Source organism: Hyposmocoma kahamanoa, unplaced genomic scaffold, assembly GCF_003589595.1.
Source record: "Hyposmocoma kahamanoa isolate Upper Pololo Valley unplaced genomic scaffold, ASM358959v1 218, whole genome shotgun sequence".
Taxonomy (NCBI): domain Eukaryota; kingdom Metazoa; phylum Arthropoda; class Insecta; order Lepidoptera; family Cosmopterigidae; genus Hyposmocoma; species Hyposmocoma kahamanoa.
The window spans coordinates 98,165-116,058 of record NW_020653739.1 but is presented as its reverse complement, the minus strand read 5'-3'; the positions used below and the strand labels follow the sequence as shown (position 1 = coordinate 116,058).

Below are 17,894 nucleotides of genomic sequence, written 5' to 3'. Positions count from 1 at the left end.
ACAAAGAAATGGACGACGGGTGTAATACAAAAACCACGAAAAAAATGTCCCAAGTCAACATATTCGAAATTTAAATTGTAATGTCATCGCAGTATCGCGCTGTCAGTCGAACAAATGAAGACTAAAGCGGAGTTTGGCGCTCTGTATACGATTTTAGCGCCTTACAAGTGCGGCCACTTTTTAGCGCGGACCCGACGTCCATATAATTGTAAGTCAATGTTTCTCATTAGAAATCTGCGCGCTAAAGCGTTTTTTGCAAGTTAGCGTGGAAAAGGTTTTCGAAATTCGAACTTGACGATGGACTGTGGTGAACCTAACTTTTTCTTTCGATGTAAACATTGACATAAAGATGAAAAGAAAAGATAATAATGACACGTTCAACTATTTTTTTGTTTTTTTTTTGTTTGTTTTGACTTATTTATGTAATATAAATCCGTTTTTATTCTTAATATTCTTGACGTTAAATTGACAATGATAAATAATTGTGTTTATTAAATTATTTTAATTCGTCGAAGAACTAAAATAATTTCAATAATCACTTAATCACACAAAATAAAAGTACAAGCAAGAATGAAAATTGATGAGGTGTAAATTCAGAATGCATTCGAAGAGAAATTTTGTTTTAATTACAAAAATGATGTTTTACAGTTCAAATGTTTTTCTTTCATTTACCATTTACCTCGCTACAGTGAGGTGAAAAGTTGTGTGTTTCGCTCGGCAGCAAAGTTGTTTTGCGTCTCGTGCCTTGAAACTCGTTGTGTGTGAAAATGATGAAAATGAAAATGTGTTTGAATGTGTATCTTTTAGTAGCTACGCTCAGGATTCTATTATTGAATCACTCGCTTCCCTCGTGGTTCAATCTTAGCTTCCTTCGCTTCAATCTCGTCAAACAACAACTGCTGCCTTGCATAACAAATAATTATTTCTTTTAGCAATTGTCCTAACACATCAAATATTACTTTTAATATTTTTATTTTATTTTTTCTCTTAAACATCTTCCTCTCTTTAGTCTTTTATTATTTCCTCACTTTATTTGAGAAAAATTCTATTCATGCCTCGGTGGGAACGGGAATTGCTTGTCTCGTATTTAATACAAAGCCTCACTGGCGCGTCCTTGTAACTCATAGTCGTCCTGCAATCCCTTACTTCCCGGCCTTTGCAATAATGTACTAAATATATTTTCAATTTTTTTTTCACTTATGTATATAAATCTTTTACAACTTTGTTTTGTTATCTAATTAATGTGTGTGGAAATAAATGGTTTAAGGGGTTTGGGTCCAATAAAGGTTGCCCTAGCACCAACCCTTGCCAGTTCGTCTGTTGACTCATTACCCTCAAAGTCAGGGTGGCCTGGAACCCGGTGCAAGACCACTTTATTCCTTTTTCCGAGAGTATTCAGTATAGTTACCCAGTTCTCTACTATACTCGATGTTTGGGTGACTGATTTTAGTACATATAGAGTGGCTTGGCTATCTGAGTTTCGATTAATATAGTTGTCAAAGGTTGTCAAAGTATATTAATCGAAACTCAGGTTCAAGTCGCATCCGCGCCTGGAGGTAAGCGTCACGCCTGTTCAGAGGAGTACTGCCACTGCACCCGTCACCTTGAGGCATAAGTTGACGATTCCCATGTGCCTGTAATTTCTCCAGCACCCTTAGGGCGCGTTTATTCGACACGAATTTCATTGCGCTCACTTCTGCTTTTCCGCCGCGTAGCGACCGTGTGAAAATAACTGTCATGGCAAAATACTCTCTATTTATTTAACTTTTACGTTTTAAGGTGAAAGAGCGTCGCGGGCGCGCAGGCGGGTCTGGCTTGTCTTTGGTCTACGCGGCGGCCGCGCGGCTGTATTATTCAGAGGAATTTAAATACAGTAGTCTAGTAAATAGAATTCAGATTCGTCATTAATGTACATGAAAGCGTGGTAACTGAAAATTTTCGCGTCGTATAACTGGGCACTATCTTTTCAAAACCGGAACACCATAATATTCACATTACTGCTTGGCGGTTTAAATAGGTAAGGTAAGGTACTTCTCTAGAAAAACTCTTTTATAAGAACCTCTAGTGTTACTATAATTATATTTAATTACTTGATGGCTATAGCACCAAATAATATTCACATTACATATAGGTAAGTACTAATTTTGTACAAGTAAACTCCTGTCTAATCGGGCCTATGTAAATTTACATGCTGTTTCACTGAAGACTTTAGTTGTTATCTTAAGTATATCACTGTTTACAATGTGAATAACAATGAAAGTAACAGTCTTTGTTTTATTAATCAAATAAAAAGACGTTTAAAAATTTTAATATTTATTAAATATGTGACGATGCGACCTCTTTCGTCGTCATCTTTTTTCTGGTAACTGGCCACTTACTTTTGAAATTTTGAATCGTTCTGTAACTCTTTTCTTCGCCATTCTTACTTTGTTTCGTTGCGCCACATAGAGTATACTTATAACTAGAAATAGAGACGAAATAAGGGCCATCCATCCGTGGCAACTCATCAGGTAAATGGGCCTTATATCACTTTTAAATATCAACTCTCGTTTGCGCTGCAATTACAAACTAGAAAACTGAAATAATACAGCGCCAACAACTGATCTGTGTATACGTCTCCGTATATTCCAAAAATATTCTATGTTTATTGTAATAAAGATAATATCTCTAACAATGGGGGCTGTTCCATTCGGTGGTGTGGGAAAAACAGTAAAACATCCAATACAAAACAAACGGAATCACATTTCATCGGTAAATAAATATTAAATATGTAATTTTGCAATTTTTGTTTTGACGACACCCGTCTATTGTTTTGAATTCGGGCTGGCCAATGTTAGCGCATTTGTCACCGTAATGAGTTGGCAGAATTTCTGGTTATATACTCGATGTTGCGTCGTGACTCCATACAAAATTCTCGATGCGAGCAGACGTGCTCTTAATCATACAACTTAACTGCTTATAAGCAATAATGGGCTTATCCTTCCTTTCTTCTTTCCTCCACCTTTCACCTTGTGAAGGCCTCCGTGGTCGAGTGGCTTGCACACCGGTTTTCATGGTCGCCATCTCTAAGGTCCCGGGTTCGATCCCCGGCCGGATCAAAGTAAAAAACTAACTTTTCTATATTGTCTCGAGTCTAGGTGTTTGTGGTACTGTCGATGTTTCCGATTTCCATAACAAAAGTGCTTTAGCTACGTACTTTGGGATCAGCGTCCTGATTTTGATTCAAATCAGGGGGTCTACACGCGATCTCCATCCGACATCCGTCCAAAACAATTACTGTCAAGTAAGTAATATTCGACAAAATTAAAAGACAAGTATCAAGTATGAAGCTTCATTCGCATCACGCGTCTTTTCATTTGGTCAAGTACTGGTTATTTGGCAGTAATTGTTTCGGGCGGATGTCGGACGGAGATCGAGAGTAGACACCCAGAATCGAACCGATCGGGTAGTCTCGAAATCAGATGGGTTTCTGAGCGAGAAGATGAACCTGATTCCTAATATCTTTCTAATTTGTGAGTTAAATCAACTATCGAAAAGAAAATGTTAAAAGTTTCTTATCGGCCAGTTGTGAATCGCAATTGTGCGCCTCGACTCGGAAAACACGCAGTTTCCGATTGGGAGGCAATCAAAATCAAGCTGCTGAGCAACATATGTGATGTTATATAGATTTTAAGACTTTCGTGGTTATTCACTAAATGATTATCACTAATATCAGGTTTCTTACCACCACCATGGAGCGTGCAACCGTTCCGAAAAATCGGGAAAATAAAAAGAAGTCATACCGTGGTAAGAAACCTGATATTAGTGATAATCATTTATATGTGATGTTGTCTAATATTTATTCCTACGTTACCTATTCCTATTTTACAATAAAAGATGTGGATGTGTGCAGATTGGCCTAATGACCCAGGAACTTTCTTCACAGTCAACAAGAGGTTTTGCTACCTGAATATTTACAAGTGTACGTAGCCTAAAAGTGAAAATCACAGGTACGTGCCGTCATAAACGTAAGTATAAATCACACCTTTGGAGTAACCATCCAGACAGGTCACATCTGAAAAATTACAACTTTTCAAGAGAGTAGTGTAAAGATTCTAGGATCGAAACAATTCGTAGGCTTGTATAGTTCATGAACTACGAACTATTAGGAATATATTTCCGACACTCACCGACATGAACTAGTTCGTCTTGCACGGTTTTGATAGTTCATCGTTCTTTTTAGTTCAGTACGAACTAGGAACTGACTGCGTCGATAGTTCACCTGTCTTTTAGTAGTAAGTAAGTGCTCATATTTTTGGTAGGTTTTTTTGTAATATCAAGTGACGGGACGAACAAGTCGTGCGCCTAATGGTTAGCTACTCGCCTGTTCATAACAGTTGCAGTGCCACTCAGAGCTTTAAATCGCAAAGATCTGAGCGTCACTGCCACTGCACCCGTCACCCTGAGGCATAAGTCGACAAGTCCCATGTGCCTGTAATTTCACCAATGCGAACATTACTGCTTGGCGGCAAAAGAAGATAGGTAAGGTGGCAGTACTTCCCTGGACGAAATCTTTCACAAGAAGCTCTACTGCTACTAAAGGTGTGGTTTGTATGTATAATATCAACCTGCGTGTACGACACATATGAAATAGTTGTACCTAAATATTGATTTTTAAACACAACATACTAACTAAAATTCTTGTTTTGTAAAAAAAAAAGGATATTTAGTTAGAATGACAGTCTTTAAACCTGTAAAATATGAAGGAAAATAAAATAGCACTGATTCCATACAAATTGTATTTTTAAATATTTAGTACAATAGTACTATTGGCCTCATAATACTAGAAGTCCGTAGTAGTTCATGTGAATAAAATTGCTAGTTTGGAGCGTTCGTTCAATGTCCGAACTAACGAACTAAGGAACTTAATGAACTAAATGAACTAGAAGACCGACCTAGTTCAGTTAACCAATTGAACTGACTAGGATCGCTCCCTCTAAGGACCGATCAGGCACAAGTCTAATAACTCGTTAAGTTTTTTTAATGTAAGTGACGGAACGAACAAGTCGTGGAAGTGCCCCTCACATCTTTGCGATTTAAAGATCGGTGTGACACTGCAACTTACCACCAGGTGCGCAACTGGTTCCTCCCGTCACTTCCCAACTAGCAGACAAGCTGCTTAAATGACTTCTATATAACCTAAAAGTTATATATTAGCTGTTTAAGGGATTTTCTATAGTACTTAAGTTCTTCAGTAGCGTATTCGTAAATACGCTAATTAAACAGGCAACTCGTACAATAGCCGTACAATGGTAAAATTAATCCTAAAAGACATTAAAAGACTAGTCACGAAGCTATTTTTTGGGCATTTGATGTAAAGCAGAGTTATAAATAACTTTTATAATACCCATGCTTGGCTTTTGAAGTTAAAAGCGTTTGAATGGAGTTATTGGCGTCGTTTAAAACGCTTTAGGTGATACATAATATGTTTGTAACGCCTGGAGCTATTAAATAGATTTTAGTACATTCTTTGGAATGCTATATCTACAGCAGAGAAATATATTTCTAAAGTAGCGCTTAGGCTGTTATATTTGAGAATACTACAGCAACTTTACGGTTCCTAGCTTGGTAAGGTGAGACAAACACTCCTTATACAGCCACTTAGTATCAAAAAAAATCCATTTTAGTGACCCATTTCGCTGTATAAATATTGTAAACGATAAGTGGTATACAAACGTTTATTTACAAAGGTCAACCAAATAGAGTTTCGTATCATTCTTCTCAGGGGAATCTTGTCTCACGAATAATAAATACGATTCAATAGAAAGCATGCCAAAAAGCTTATAGGTGACTCGAATTTGGCAGAGGCTTGAACACCGCTGTAAAGTTGCATGCTTATCGGTTTTCTACAGGATATATCACGGAGAGTGAGCGATGGAATTTCACGATTTAATTCCACCTTCCCCATTCCATCATAGTGGAACTGGACGTAGGCTGTGGTTCAACGCCTATGTTGTGGATATTCCAAATTATTCTTCAGTTTCGCTTCTACATTTATATAGCGAACGGCAAAAGGAGTGGTATTTTCTACGTGCATACTTGTTCCCAGAACCTATAACTTGATCTTTTCAAGGCGACATTGAATAATGTTTAAGTGTGCATGCTATATCTTCGACCTCATCGTAGCTTTGCATCAGATGAGATGGAGTTCAAATGCGCACTGATTTACTTTATAAAAAAGCAAGTAGATTTTAATCAAAATGGCGTTTTCAAGTGTAACTTGCTTACCTATCAAACAAACATTATTTGAGTTTGAATTTAAGTTTATTGTATCAATGTAATTCACTTGAAATTACAAAACGCAGGCGCAGCATCTCGTCCTCATTCGTTATCGCTTAATATCACGAACATGAGATAGCAAGAGCAAACTCACTGTTTGCTTTTATAGCAGATATGACTGATAATGACGAAATAGTGTAACGAATACCACTTTATAATTAAGCACAGTCAACGCCACGGTCAGTTTTACACGTATGTTTTAAAAGCATCTACAAGATTATTTCATTGGTGTTTTGGAGAAAAAGCGAAAGCGCCATTTCGAAAAAAATTCAGGGGAGCATGTTGTATGAAAAAGCTTTTTATTCAATTTGGCCCACTTTTGCTATCCCGATTTTTTTCATCCCGTACAATAAAATAATCCTTACGTGCAACTGAGCCTCGAAACAATGAAAGAGCAAATCGTAAAAAAGATTTTTTGCAGATTTTAAAATGGTTTCGTATGCTCATTATTAATTGCTCAATATTTTTTATTACTTACATAGTTATAGTGTTATCGTGTAGTTAGTAGTAGTAGAATAGTGTAGTAAAAAAATCGTATTTTTAATTGAGCGCTGGTCTTTGCTTATACATTATACTTGTTCACTTATAAGTACAGGTAACTATAGGTTTAGTATTAAGTTGAATGTTTTTTATTTTATAATTTGTATAAGACTGTTCGTTCCTCAATAGAAAGAAAAGAAACAGAGTCGATCAACACTAAAAACATTGATCATTTTTATGGACACACAATTGACCAAATAAGTGTTATCTGTTACTTTATTAACTCTTACAGTAAGAAAACAAAGCATCTCTACAAATTTTATTAATAGCAGTTTTGTAACATGTTAACTTATACAGTAGGGAAACAAAGCATCTCTACGATATGTCATATTGAATGTATGAGAGCGTTTAGTAAAATTTTGAGTATTTCTAGTTTTATTTTTATTCATTATGTGACTAGTTTTGGATATCAGTTTAAAGCTTTTTGATATCTCTTATATTTATGGAATAATCGCCTGGGCACACTTAACGATTACACCCTATATGCTTAGAATAATAACGCATAGAATGATAGTTTCATATCAAACGAACTGGCACAAGTGAGGCAAAAATCAAATTCATGTAGGCTAGTTTTAGTAGTAGGTTAATTTTCGGTTTTAGTGAATATTTATATAAAAATACAAGTTGAAACACGTTACTTCCTTGTGGAATGTGACGTTAGTATCTTTTTTATGTTTGTCTGACGTATTTTTACACTCATTTACAGCACATTTCGTCATTTTTAGCTAAAATTCTTGATCTGTTCGCAGTGCAAGTTGACCTTGAGCACTGAAAGCCCGCCCGCTCGTGTAGGCCCTTTGGGCGCGCTTCAATTTGCCTCACTTAGCGTGTGCGGACTAGGTTTCTATGCGTTATTATTCTAAGCCTATATGTTACTAAAATCATAAACTAACAAATTTATTCCCGACTTTTTACAAAACGTAACAAAGATCATGGCCATAATTTGACCCAGTTAATGGATGTTTGCGTACAGAAACGATATCAGTTTTAAATTAAGCAGTTTAAAACCACTTTTTATGTTAAAATCTTCTATATTACTCTTTCTTCGGTCATTCTCGAACCAGTGTTCGCTACTTAAGAGTCCATACTATCTAAGCTCTAAGTATTGGGATCCATTGCACATCCAGTCACTTTCGAGATATGTAGTGGGCGGACTAAAAGCTCGTAAGTCAAAATTTAACATCATTCATTTAACTAGTCCCGTGTGCTTGTGATTTCACCAGCACCCTTACCATTAGAAACCGGAACGCAGTAATTACCCCTTGGCAGCAGAAATAGCTAAGGTGGCAGGACTCAATACAAGGAACTCTACTGCTACAGAATTTTGAAAAGTTAACCGAAGACATTCTAGCGCTTAGTTTCATCATGAACCAATAACCATTTAGTACGTATTGGTATACCAGATGTCGCGACGAGTACGAAATAGCTGTTTTTGTAATTAATTTGTTTTCACTTCTCGTGCTCTTAAAGTTCGTATTTATGTTGGGTGTAGGCTGCATAAAAAAGGATTTTATGCTCTAGTGAATAAAATAAAATCGTCTTTTAAGACCGAGGCAATAACGCCTGCGCCAACAGCCTACAGCACACTAGACCTTTATAAAATAAAGTTTTACTTTTGTTTTTTAATCCGTGTTATATTACAAAATTAAAAAAGTAGGCAATAGTAATCCTAATAACTTATAAGAAATAAAAATGCATAAAAAATAAAAGTTTGTAAAATATAACTGAGCATCATGTAGTCCGGCCTCGCTCGATGCATCGAGTATATACTCGACGGCTCGAAGTAACGAAAGCACTAATTTTAGTTCATGAATTTCCACTAGTGCTATCTAGTGGAAATTCATGAACTAAAGCTACACCACAATGTATGTAAATTTATAGATAGTACCTATAAACCTGTACGCAGGGTACCTAGCTCCTATAAGTTTTTATGATATTTTAATAAATTATTGTTTTCAAGGCTACAAAAACCTTGAAAACAATAATTTATGCATTTTTCATATAAATGGGAATAAAAGAAAGGATATTATACTATATAAAGGATAGAATACTTATTTAAGTATTGTTCATCATATACATTTTTATTTATTTTTATGTAATTTATGTTTATTATGTTTTACTTAATAATTATGAGCTGCCACTTTCATTACATCACTTTCATCCTAAAAAGTGGTTTTTCCTAATAGCAGGTGATTAATTTCCTTGCACCAATTATTAATAAAATATAAAATTGTTTTTTTTTGAGCATTAATTTTACCAAAACGCTCTTGTGACTAGGACAAGTTACAAAATTTAAATTCATGTGCATTGTAACTAGGACTTCTAAATAGTCATAAATTTTCTTTGTACTACATTTAGTTTTAAAAACATCTGTCACTATACTCTCCACTATGAAAAAATACGCGAACGCCTCATGACTTGGGCAACAAAGCCAAGTTTTTGATTCATCATACTCTTTTATTTTGATGTTTTGATGAAAATATTGCATCTGCTCTGATTCCAAATCTTGTTTGCAGGTTTGACAATCCTTATACACTTTGTATTTTAAAAGATGTATTAACAGTTAGAGAAGTATTAAGATTCAAAATTAAATTATTTACATCAGCATCCCTTATACACAAGTGTTCATCACCTATTTCAAAGTTAATTGGGTCTGGTTGGGATACGTTTTCAGTTAATAATTTTTTTTAGAGAATGTAATAGTTCTGCATTATCTTTTTCACAATTAGCTCCAACTGCATTGTGTGACGTTATGTTGCAAATTAACAAAGCTTTGTAAGAATTTATAAAAGCACAAGCACAATGTTGCGCAGACCATGTGCTCTGATTGCCCCAAAAAAGAGAATGCAAGTATTTAGTTAGAGTAACAAAAGCTTGGATACTTTTTACCCAACTCGTTATAGACGGCACAGTTACTCTGTTACCACTTTTTGAGATGAATTTCATCGACTTTAACACAGATTAACTTTTATACCATAAACTGATGTGGGGATCGCGGAGTTACTGCACTTCTATAAATTTTTCCACTTGCAGGTTTGTGGTAATTCTCATTACCGCTATCGAATAAACGATCAAAAACTAGGAGATCTGCTGTGTCCGCACTGCCTTCTGGTAGTCTCCTTGTCTCTGAAAAGAATAAAAATATGTTGTTTATATTAGCGAGCTTTATCGTTATTTCTAAAATAACTTGTATGTAAGGGGTGTGATCACTATTTAATTATGTAAAATATTCACTTCCGTTGTATTGACTCACTTGGCGTAGGGTTGGTTATCTTGTATTCGCGTATTGTTAGATAGAAATAATGGATCATGTGTATTTCAATCAATAACATAGATAATAAAAAGAGAATAATTGTTATAAAACCATTCAGTAGTAACAACGAGAACTTGCTGAAAAAAAAAAAAAACAAACCTGCCATATATTTCATTATTCGGCCAACACTTTCACGAAAGACTTGCGTACAGTGTTTAACCCTCATTTTCGGTATGACTTTAGGAATTACATGCTGAGATGTTAATTTGTTCAACAGCTTTACACCTTTGTATCCTGGTCTACGATTGTATAGTGATTCTACATGCGACCAGGAGGCTAATTTACTTCTTCCGTCTTCCTTAAATTCAAAATTGTATGTTCAAAGATTATTTCTTATACCCTTCATAAGATGAGGTGGATCATACACAGGATATAACCACCAGTATAATTTTTGCCACATTTCAAATATTTTTCTTTCGTTTCATTCATTAAAATGTTTAAAGCTAGATGATTGGATGTGCCTTGGTCACAGACAGTTGCAACCACTGTGAACCCACAATCATATAACTTTTTAATAATAATTTTCAATTGTTTGCTCAAATCTTTTGAGTAAGTGCTTCCTTTAGAAAAAGAAAATTGGCAATTGGCTGCTTAAATTTTTTTTGTATACCACGTATCATGAACACACACACGATCACTGTAGGTTCTCAACCTTTCTTCACCATTATCCACAAGTCCGTGGATAATATCATTTGTTTTATCATAAGTTAAATCAGGTGGTATCGCCATTTCATCAAAAATTAAGCAACAATACTTATGATGGTCAGACATTTTCTCCACTTTTTTATTTAAATGTTGAAATAGTATTTCATTACCCCTGATTGCAGATTTATTTTAGAAAGTAGTTTTTCTAATATCCTTCTCTTGGGTAGTACACACATTTGACCCAGTAATCGATACGCTTTAGGGCACAGTTTGTATAAAGATAAACATAGAATCTTCTCATCCAAAGTGAAATGCCTCCCTTCAGGTTTTTTTGAAAATTGTTTAATTTGCATTGAGAAAAGTGTCCGAGCAGCCGACGTCATTTTTTGTTTGAGTGTGTTGTATGTAACAGATTTCATCAATTTCCAGCCATCACCACTTGCATTTTTAGTTTTTCATTTGTATGGCGAGTTTTACGCAATTTTAATTTTGTCTCCAACACATTGTCTTTTGATTGCCTTTCTGAAACAGTCAAAGGCTTGGAAACCTTCGGCGATCTGAAAAAAGAAACACAAAATTATACAATGTCTTACTATTAAGATATTATAACTTGACATTTTATCCTTACTTCACTTATTTTAGTCTAAAAATAATTATAATTCATTAGCTGACATACGAGGTATGTCTGTATAACGCACACACTCAACATACACACTCAACATAGCCCCGCACTAGGGAAACCCTGTGTCGCGGGTACCATGGAGACACACATAGACAACCACAAACTACACCCAAACTCACGAGAGAAATAATTGTAGGCCATACAACTATTTCTCCCGGCCCGGGAATCGAACCTGGGACCTCTGCGTGGCAGTCCGGCAGTCATGGTAACCGTTCGGCCACGGAGGCAGTTATCCATTATAGTATCCATTATAGTGTTTCCATTTCAACTGATGTAGAAGGAATGGCTTGATCCATTTGAACTGGTCTATTGGTGATGGTTGTGTTCATATGAGCCGAAGACGAAGGATGTTGAACACTTGCTGATGTAGGCACATTCTTCAGTACTTCGGCGATTGAATCAATATGCCTGCGTCTACCAACATGCACACCTGGAATATATATGAACAACCCTGTAATTTTGAAAACTTTCTAAAAAGCCAAATAGTTGTGTTATTTACAGACATGTATCATTCAAGCAAAAGACGTAATGTTATCATTCCATTTGACAAAATAGGTCAGACATGTAGGCAACGTATATTTGAAAATGTTCATTAATGTCTAGGAAGTTGAAAAGTATGATCATGGCTCGTGGCAGCCTGTAGTTCCTGCCTACCCTCATTGGAAACAGGTGTATTGAATGTCAACACCTAACATTTTACACAATTTATCCTTATAAAATAACTTTTCTAGTAAGTTCAAACAACCAAGCATCCTCCCAGACGACTTCTACCCGGGCTCCTGCTTTTTGCAGAGTTACTTTGTTACTGTTTAGACCGATCTATTTCAAAATTTTTATTTTTGTATGAATGTAAAGTGTGATGAATTATAAAGTTGTGGAACCAAAGTTGTTAGCAATATAGTCCTGCGAGGTTGTTAGTATTTTACAATATTTGTGTTTGTTTGTTGTTGTTAATGGCTTGCACCACAATTTGTAAGTACTCACCTCCTATTTATTAAGTAATCTGGCCTACAGGTTTCTTTACCAAGTCTTTCTCTACCATTACTCATACAAATGACGGATACTAAACATTTAAAAGGTTCCTGAAGATTGTTTACATTTAATTAAATATCTTAAACCAGCAGCGATCATGATTTGTTGACATTAAAGTATTTTTCTCATCTTTCAGGTAAACAGCAGTGACCATGTTCGCTTGTAGAATTTCCAGTGATGATATAACAATACATAAGCTATTTATTGATATCACCTTCAACTTTTCACATCTTGGCCCAATATTGTATGAAAGCGTATCGATCTCCTTCTAGATTACCAAGTAAAAAAATCAAAATATTGTAATATTGTATTTAATCAAGCATTGATTAACAAATTATGTAATTTCAGTTTTAATTGTCTACGGTTTATTTCGATTACACCATCTAGTAAGTTATTAAATAATTTGGGTGCTAATAGAAACATCGTTCTACTGCAATATTCCAAATTAGATGCATTGACATTGCATTACGCGTAATATTACTATCACATGAGATGTCTCATAAACAAACATCACTCGTATTACTTAGACTATAAACATCACTCCGTAATATCACCATCACTCATTACACTAGCATCACGCATCATAAACATCACTCTGTAATATTAGCATCACCGTACCGTTTCAGGTAATCACGCGGGTAATGTTTCGGGTAATGCATCACGCTGCGTACTCTTTCACGTAATGTGTGTTAGTAGCGACACCTGGCAGCAGCGCTACGTAACACTACGGCATGGTTAGCAATGTCCCATCAAGTAGTACGTCGAAAATTTGCTGGGTGGCGCTATTAATATAGACATTTACTATAGTTAGTTCATACCATAGACAACTATATACATAACGTTCAGACTGGGAATAAACGCCCAGAGCGCCCCGACATGGTCTATGTAATGAGTAATGCATATTTTTCCAAAGTGATGCGTGATATCACAGTAACCTGTAGCATGATATCACCTTTCTAATATTCTTACATTACTTATACATGTTTAGTTCATAACCTACAAATCCTGTTTCATATCATAAGTTTTCGAATATTTCAATAATTTTTATTGTCAAAACTACGAGTTTCGTAAAGTTAATATTTTACAATTAGACTAGTAACTATGTAGTCTATTCACCGTATTAATTTCAACTTTCAACTCGTGCTTTGGTAATCTACAAAATCATTATTTTTCCAATAATTTTAATAATATATCTGCAAAACTGCGAGTTTCTGTAAGTTGATATATAAGGAAATTAATATTTATTTTCTATAATATTAAGGGAGTTAATATTATAGAAAATTCACTATATTAGTTACAACTCTCGAGTGTTGGTAATGTTCAGTTAAGCCGTGATTATACCTGTATATTATAATAGCAATTAGCAAGGATTTCGTTGCACTTTGGCAGATTTAACATCCATGTTAAAGCCTTTCTTGTCAGCCAACCTGTCTAGTACTCAATACTGGCTTAAAATCTGTTAAATGATAAGATATATCATTAATTTATACATTATTCTTTGTTTCAGATTAAAACTGAACAATAAATAACCTTCAGAACTCACCGTGAGAAGTGACTATACCTTTATGCCCATTACAACCCATACAATTAAATTGTATGTGACAGCTAACAATATCCCATATGGATGTACAAGATATTATGAACGTTAAAAAGGAGACAAGCGAATTAGAAAACAGCACAATGGGTTTACATGTAAATGTCAACATTAAACAAGAGCCAGTTAGTGTTTCTGAAGAACATACCCCAGAAACGATGAAGCTGTATGCAGATCATGAAATCAAGGAAGAAATTGTCATAGGTCCGGTGATGTTACAGCTTCCAACTGTAAATGATTCAAGATGTGCGCAGAGCACATCTGATAATCTGAATATTCATACTCAACCTAACAAATGTAATATTTGCAATTTAGATTTTATGAGCAGCCATGTATACATGTGTCGTAAAGTAACTTGTACTGGAGAGAAACCATTTAAGTGTGAACACTGTAACAAAACCCAAAAATCAAATCTTAAAGTACATTTTATAACCCATACTACAGAGAACCCCTACAAATGTGAACATTGTAACAAATGTTTTACCCGAAAATCAAGTCTTAATAGACATTTATTGATCCATACAGGAGAGAAACCATACAAATGTGAATATTGTAACAAATCTTTTACCCAAAAACAAGTTCTTAAGACACATTTAATGATCCATACAGGAGAGAAACCATACAAATGTGAACATTGTAACAAATGTTTTACCCGAAAACCATACCTTATTAAACATTTAATGATCCATGCCGAAGAGAAACCATACCAGTGTGAACATTGTAACAAATCTTTTACCCAAAAACAAGTTCTTAAGACACATTTACTGATCCATACAGCAGAGAAACCATACAAATGTGAACATTGTAACAATTGTTTTACCCGAAAACCATATCTTATTAAACATTTAATGATCCATGCAAAAGAGAAACCATACCAGTGTGAACATTGTGACAAATGTTTTACCCGAAAACCATATCTTATTAAACATTTATTGATCCATGCAGAAAAGAAACCATACCAGTGTGAACATTGTAACAAATCTTTTACCCAAAAATCTGATCTTAACAGTCATTTAATTATCCATACAGGAGAGAAACCATACAAATGTGAACATTGTAACAAATGTTTTACCCAAAAACAAGTTCTCAAGACACATTTAATGACCCATACAGAAGAGAAACCATACCAGTGTGAACATTGTAACAAATGTTTTACCCGGAAATCAGATCTTAAGAGACATTTAATAATCCATATAGGATGGAAACCATACAAATGTGAACATTGTAACAAATGTTTTACCCAGAAACAAGTTCTTAAGACACATATAATGATACATACAGAAGAGAAACCATACCAGTGTGAACATTGTAACAAACCTTTTAACCGGAAATCAGATCTTAAGAGACATTTAATAATACATACAGGATGGAAACCATACAAATGTGAACATTGTAACAAATGTTTTACACGAAAATCACATCTTAACAAACATTTAATGACCCATACAGGAGAGAAACCATACAAATGTGAACATTGTTACAAATGTTTTACCCAAAAATCAAGTCTTAAGAGACATTTAATAAGCTGTATAGGAGGGAAACCATACCAGTGTGAACATTGTAACAAATCTTTTTTCCGAAAATCAAATCTTAAGAGACATTTAATAAGCTGTACAGGAGGGAAACCATATAAATATGAACATTGTAACAAATCTTTTTTCCGAAAATTAGATTTTAAAAAACATTTAATAAACCATACTGGAAAGAAACCATAGAAATATGAACAATGTAAAAAATCTTTTTTCCGAAAATCAGACCTTTAACCCGAAAATAAAATCTTAACAGAGATTTAATGATCCAAACAGGAGAGAAACCATACAAATGTGAACATTGTAACAAATATTTTTTTCCGAATTTTTATTACAGAATGCGAATCTGGCCAGTATTTCAACACCCACGCATAATCAGAACTCTCAAAAAAAATTTGTTTAAAAGAGCACTATAAATCCTTAAGTGTAACATTATAAGTGGCAGAAAACATTTATAAAAAAAACATTAATTTTACCATCAATACTACAATAATTATAATTATTAATACAAAGATCGAACACTCAGAAAAAATTCCTTCGATCCGGCCGAATTCGAACCGACGTCTTCTAGTTTAGCGTGTCAGATTAATTTCATTGTCAGACACGTTTTCTGGAATGAAATGGTATTTTGTATCTATATGTTTTGTTGTGCCACGATGAACAGAATTATAAGCTAAGTTCTGGGCACTCCGACTGTCGCTATATAAAATTACACTAGGACATTGGGTGCTACATACCTCTGAAATAAAGCGACGTAGATACACAGCTTCCTTAGATGCATCAGTGAGCGCCATGTACTCTGCTTCCGTCGAAGACAACGCCACCTTAGGTTGCTTCCGTGATTCCCATGATATCGGACCATTTACCAATTTGAAGCAGTACCCAGTATATGACCGACGACCACTGGCGCAATTAGCCCAGTCGGCATCCGTGTACACTTCCAGGGATTTGCCAGTTTTTCTGTAGATTATTGAGTAGTCTACAATACCTACGCTTCAGGTATTGAAGCTCTCGTTTCGCTGCCGTCCAATGACTTTTGCCATATTTATTATTAAACTGGTTCAAGTAGCTCGCGGCAAACGCGATATCTGGCCGTGTATGTACTGCAAGATGCATGAGGCATCCTATCAAATTCATAAAAGAATAGCTTGAGTTTTTACCTTCTGTCAGAGAACGGACACTCTCCGCCCCTCTCTAGCTTTAGATACCGCACCACGCCCCGCACATTGCCGGTTACATTGACTGAACGACAACAAGGCTGCCGGCGAGCCGTTTTCGTGCGAAGACGGCTTAGATATTTGATTAAAGTTTTCATTTATTCATTACGAAACTTGTACGTTAATATAAAACATCATTTTACATTTTACATTATACGTTACCTACTATTTATAATGGTCGTGAATTGTGCTGTGTACGGCTGTTTATAATCATTTTCCGAAAGATGAAACGAAGTAAGTAAAAAAAACTTATGTCTGAGGGTCGTATTCTAGAACTCTACTCAATGCTCAAGTCAGGATTTGAGTATGGTTTAAAGCACTCGAAATCATACTCAAGTCCCTGCCATTAGGGTCGTATTTCCAGTGCTTGTGTTTCCAGTGCAATCACTCGTATAATATTGTAATCAATATAGTATTGTAGATTTAAAATAATCATCGATCATCAATATTTTACCTAATATGGCCCCACTCATAGACATCGTTTTGACTTCCAAACTTATTTTAACGATAAGACGAGTTACTTGAATTGCTAAACGGTACAATAGACCTAACGACGACGTAGACGACTGAGTGCGGCTGCTAACTAGGGTTGTAAACATAATTATATAGTTATACTCTTTTTAACATAATTACCTAGATACGTACAATCATTGGTAGGTAATTTTAATTTCAATCTTTATGATTGACCACTACTTTAGGAACTTTGACAATAAAAAATATTAATCAAATTAAGAGAAACAAAACAATATTAATCTGACATAGAATCATTGTCATCGTTGGACTTTCCAATAAATTTAAGAAATTCATTCTCATGTCCCAATGCTTTATTGTAATCTCCTACAAAGGATTGATTTGCCCAGGAACGTCTAATAATACTGCGAATGCTCGTAGTTTGTGATGTCGAAGCTATATCTTCCGTAGGTAATTGTAATATCGTTGAGAATTCGTATTTTTTTTATTTTCGGGCACTATATTTACATTATTTATTGCAGATTCAGTCGGAGTTTGTACATTTAAAAAAAAC

At 35.0% G+C, this 17,894-nt stretch overlaps 1 protein-coding gene across 1 annotated transcript; it reads left to right on the top strand.

The window, feature by feature from the left end:
• Positions 1 to 14,076: 14,076 nt before the first annotated feature.
• Positions 14,077 to 17,007, top strand: LOC113227824 (gastrula zinc finger protein XlCGF26.1-like). Its single transcript, XM_026460858.1, has one exon. The coding sequence runs from the start codon at positions 14,151 to 14,153 to the stop codon at positions 15,837 to 15,839; it is 1,689 nt and encodes a 562-aa protein (XP_026316643.1). The 5' UTR covers positions 14,077 to 14,150; the 3' UTR covers positions 15,840 to 17,007.
• The last annotated feature ends 887 nt before the right edge of the window (positions 17,008 to 17,894 follow it).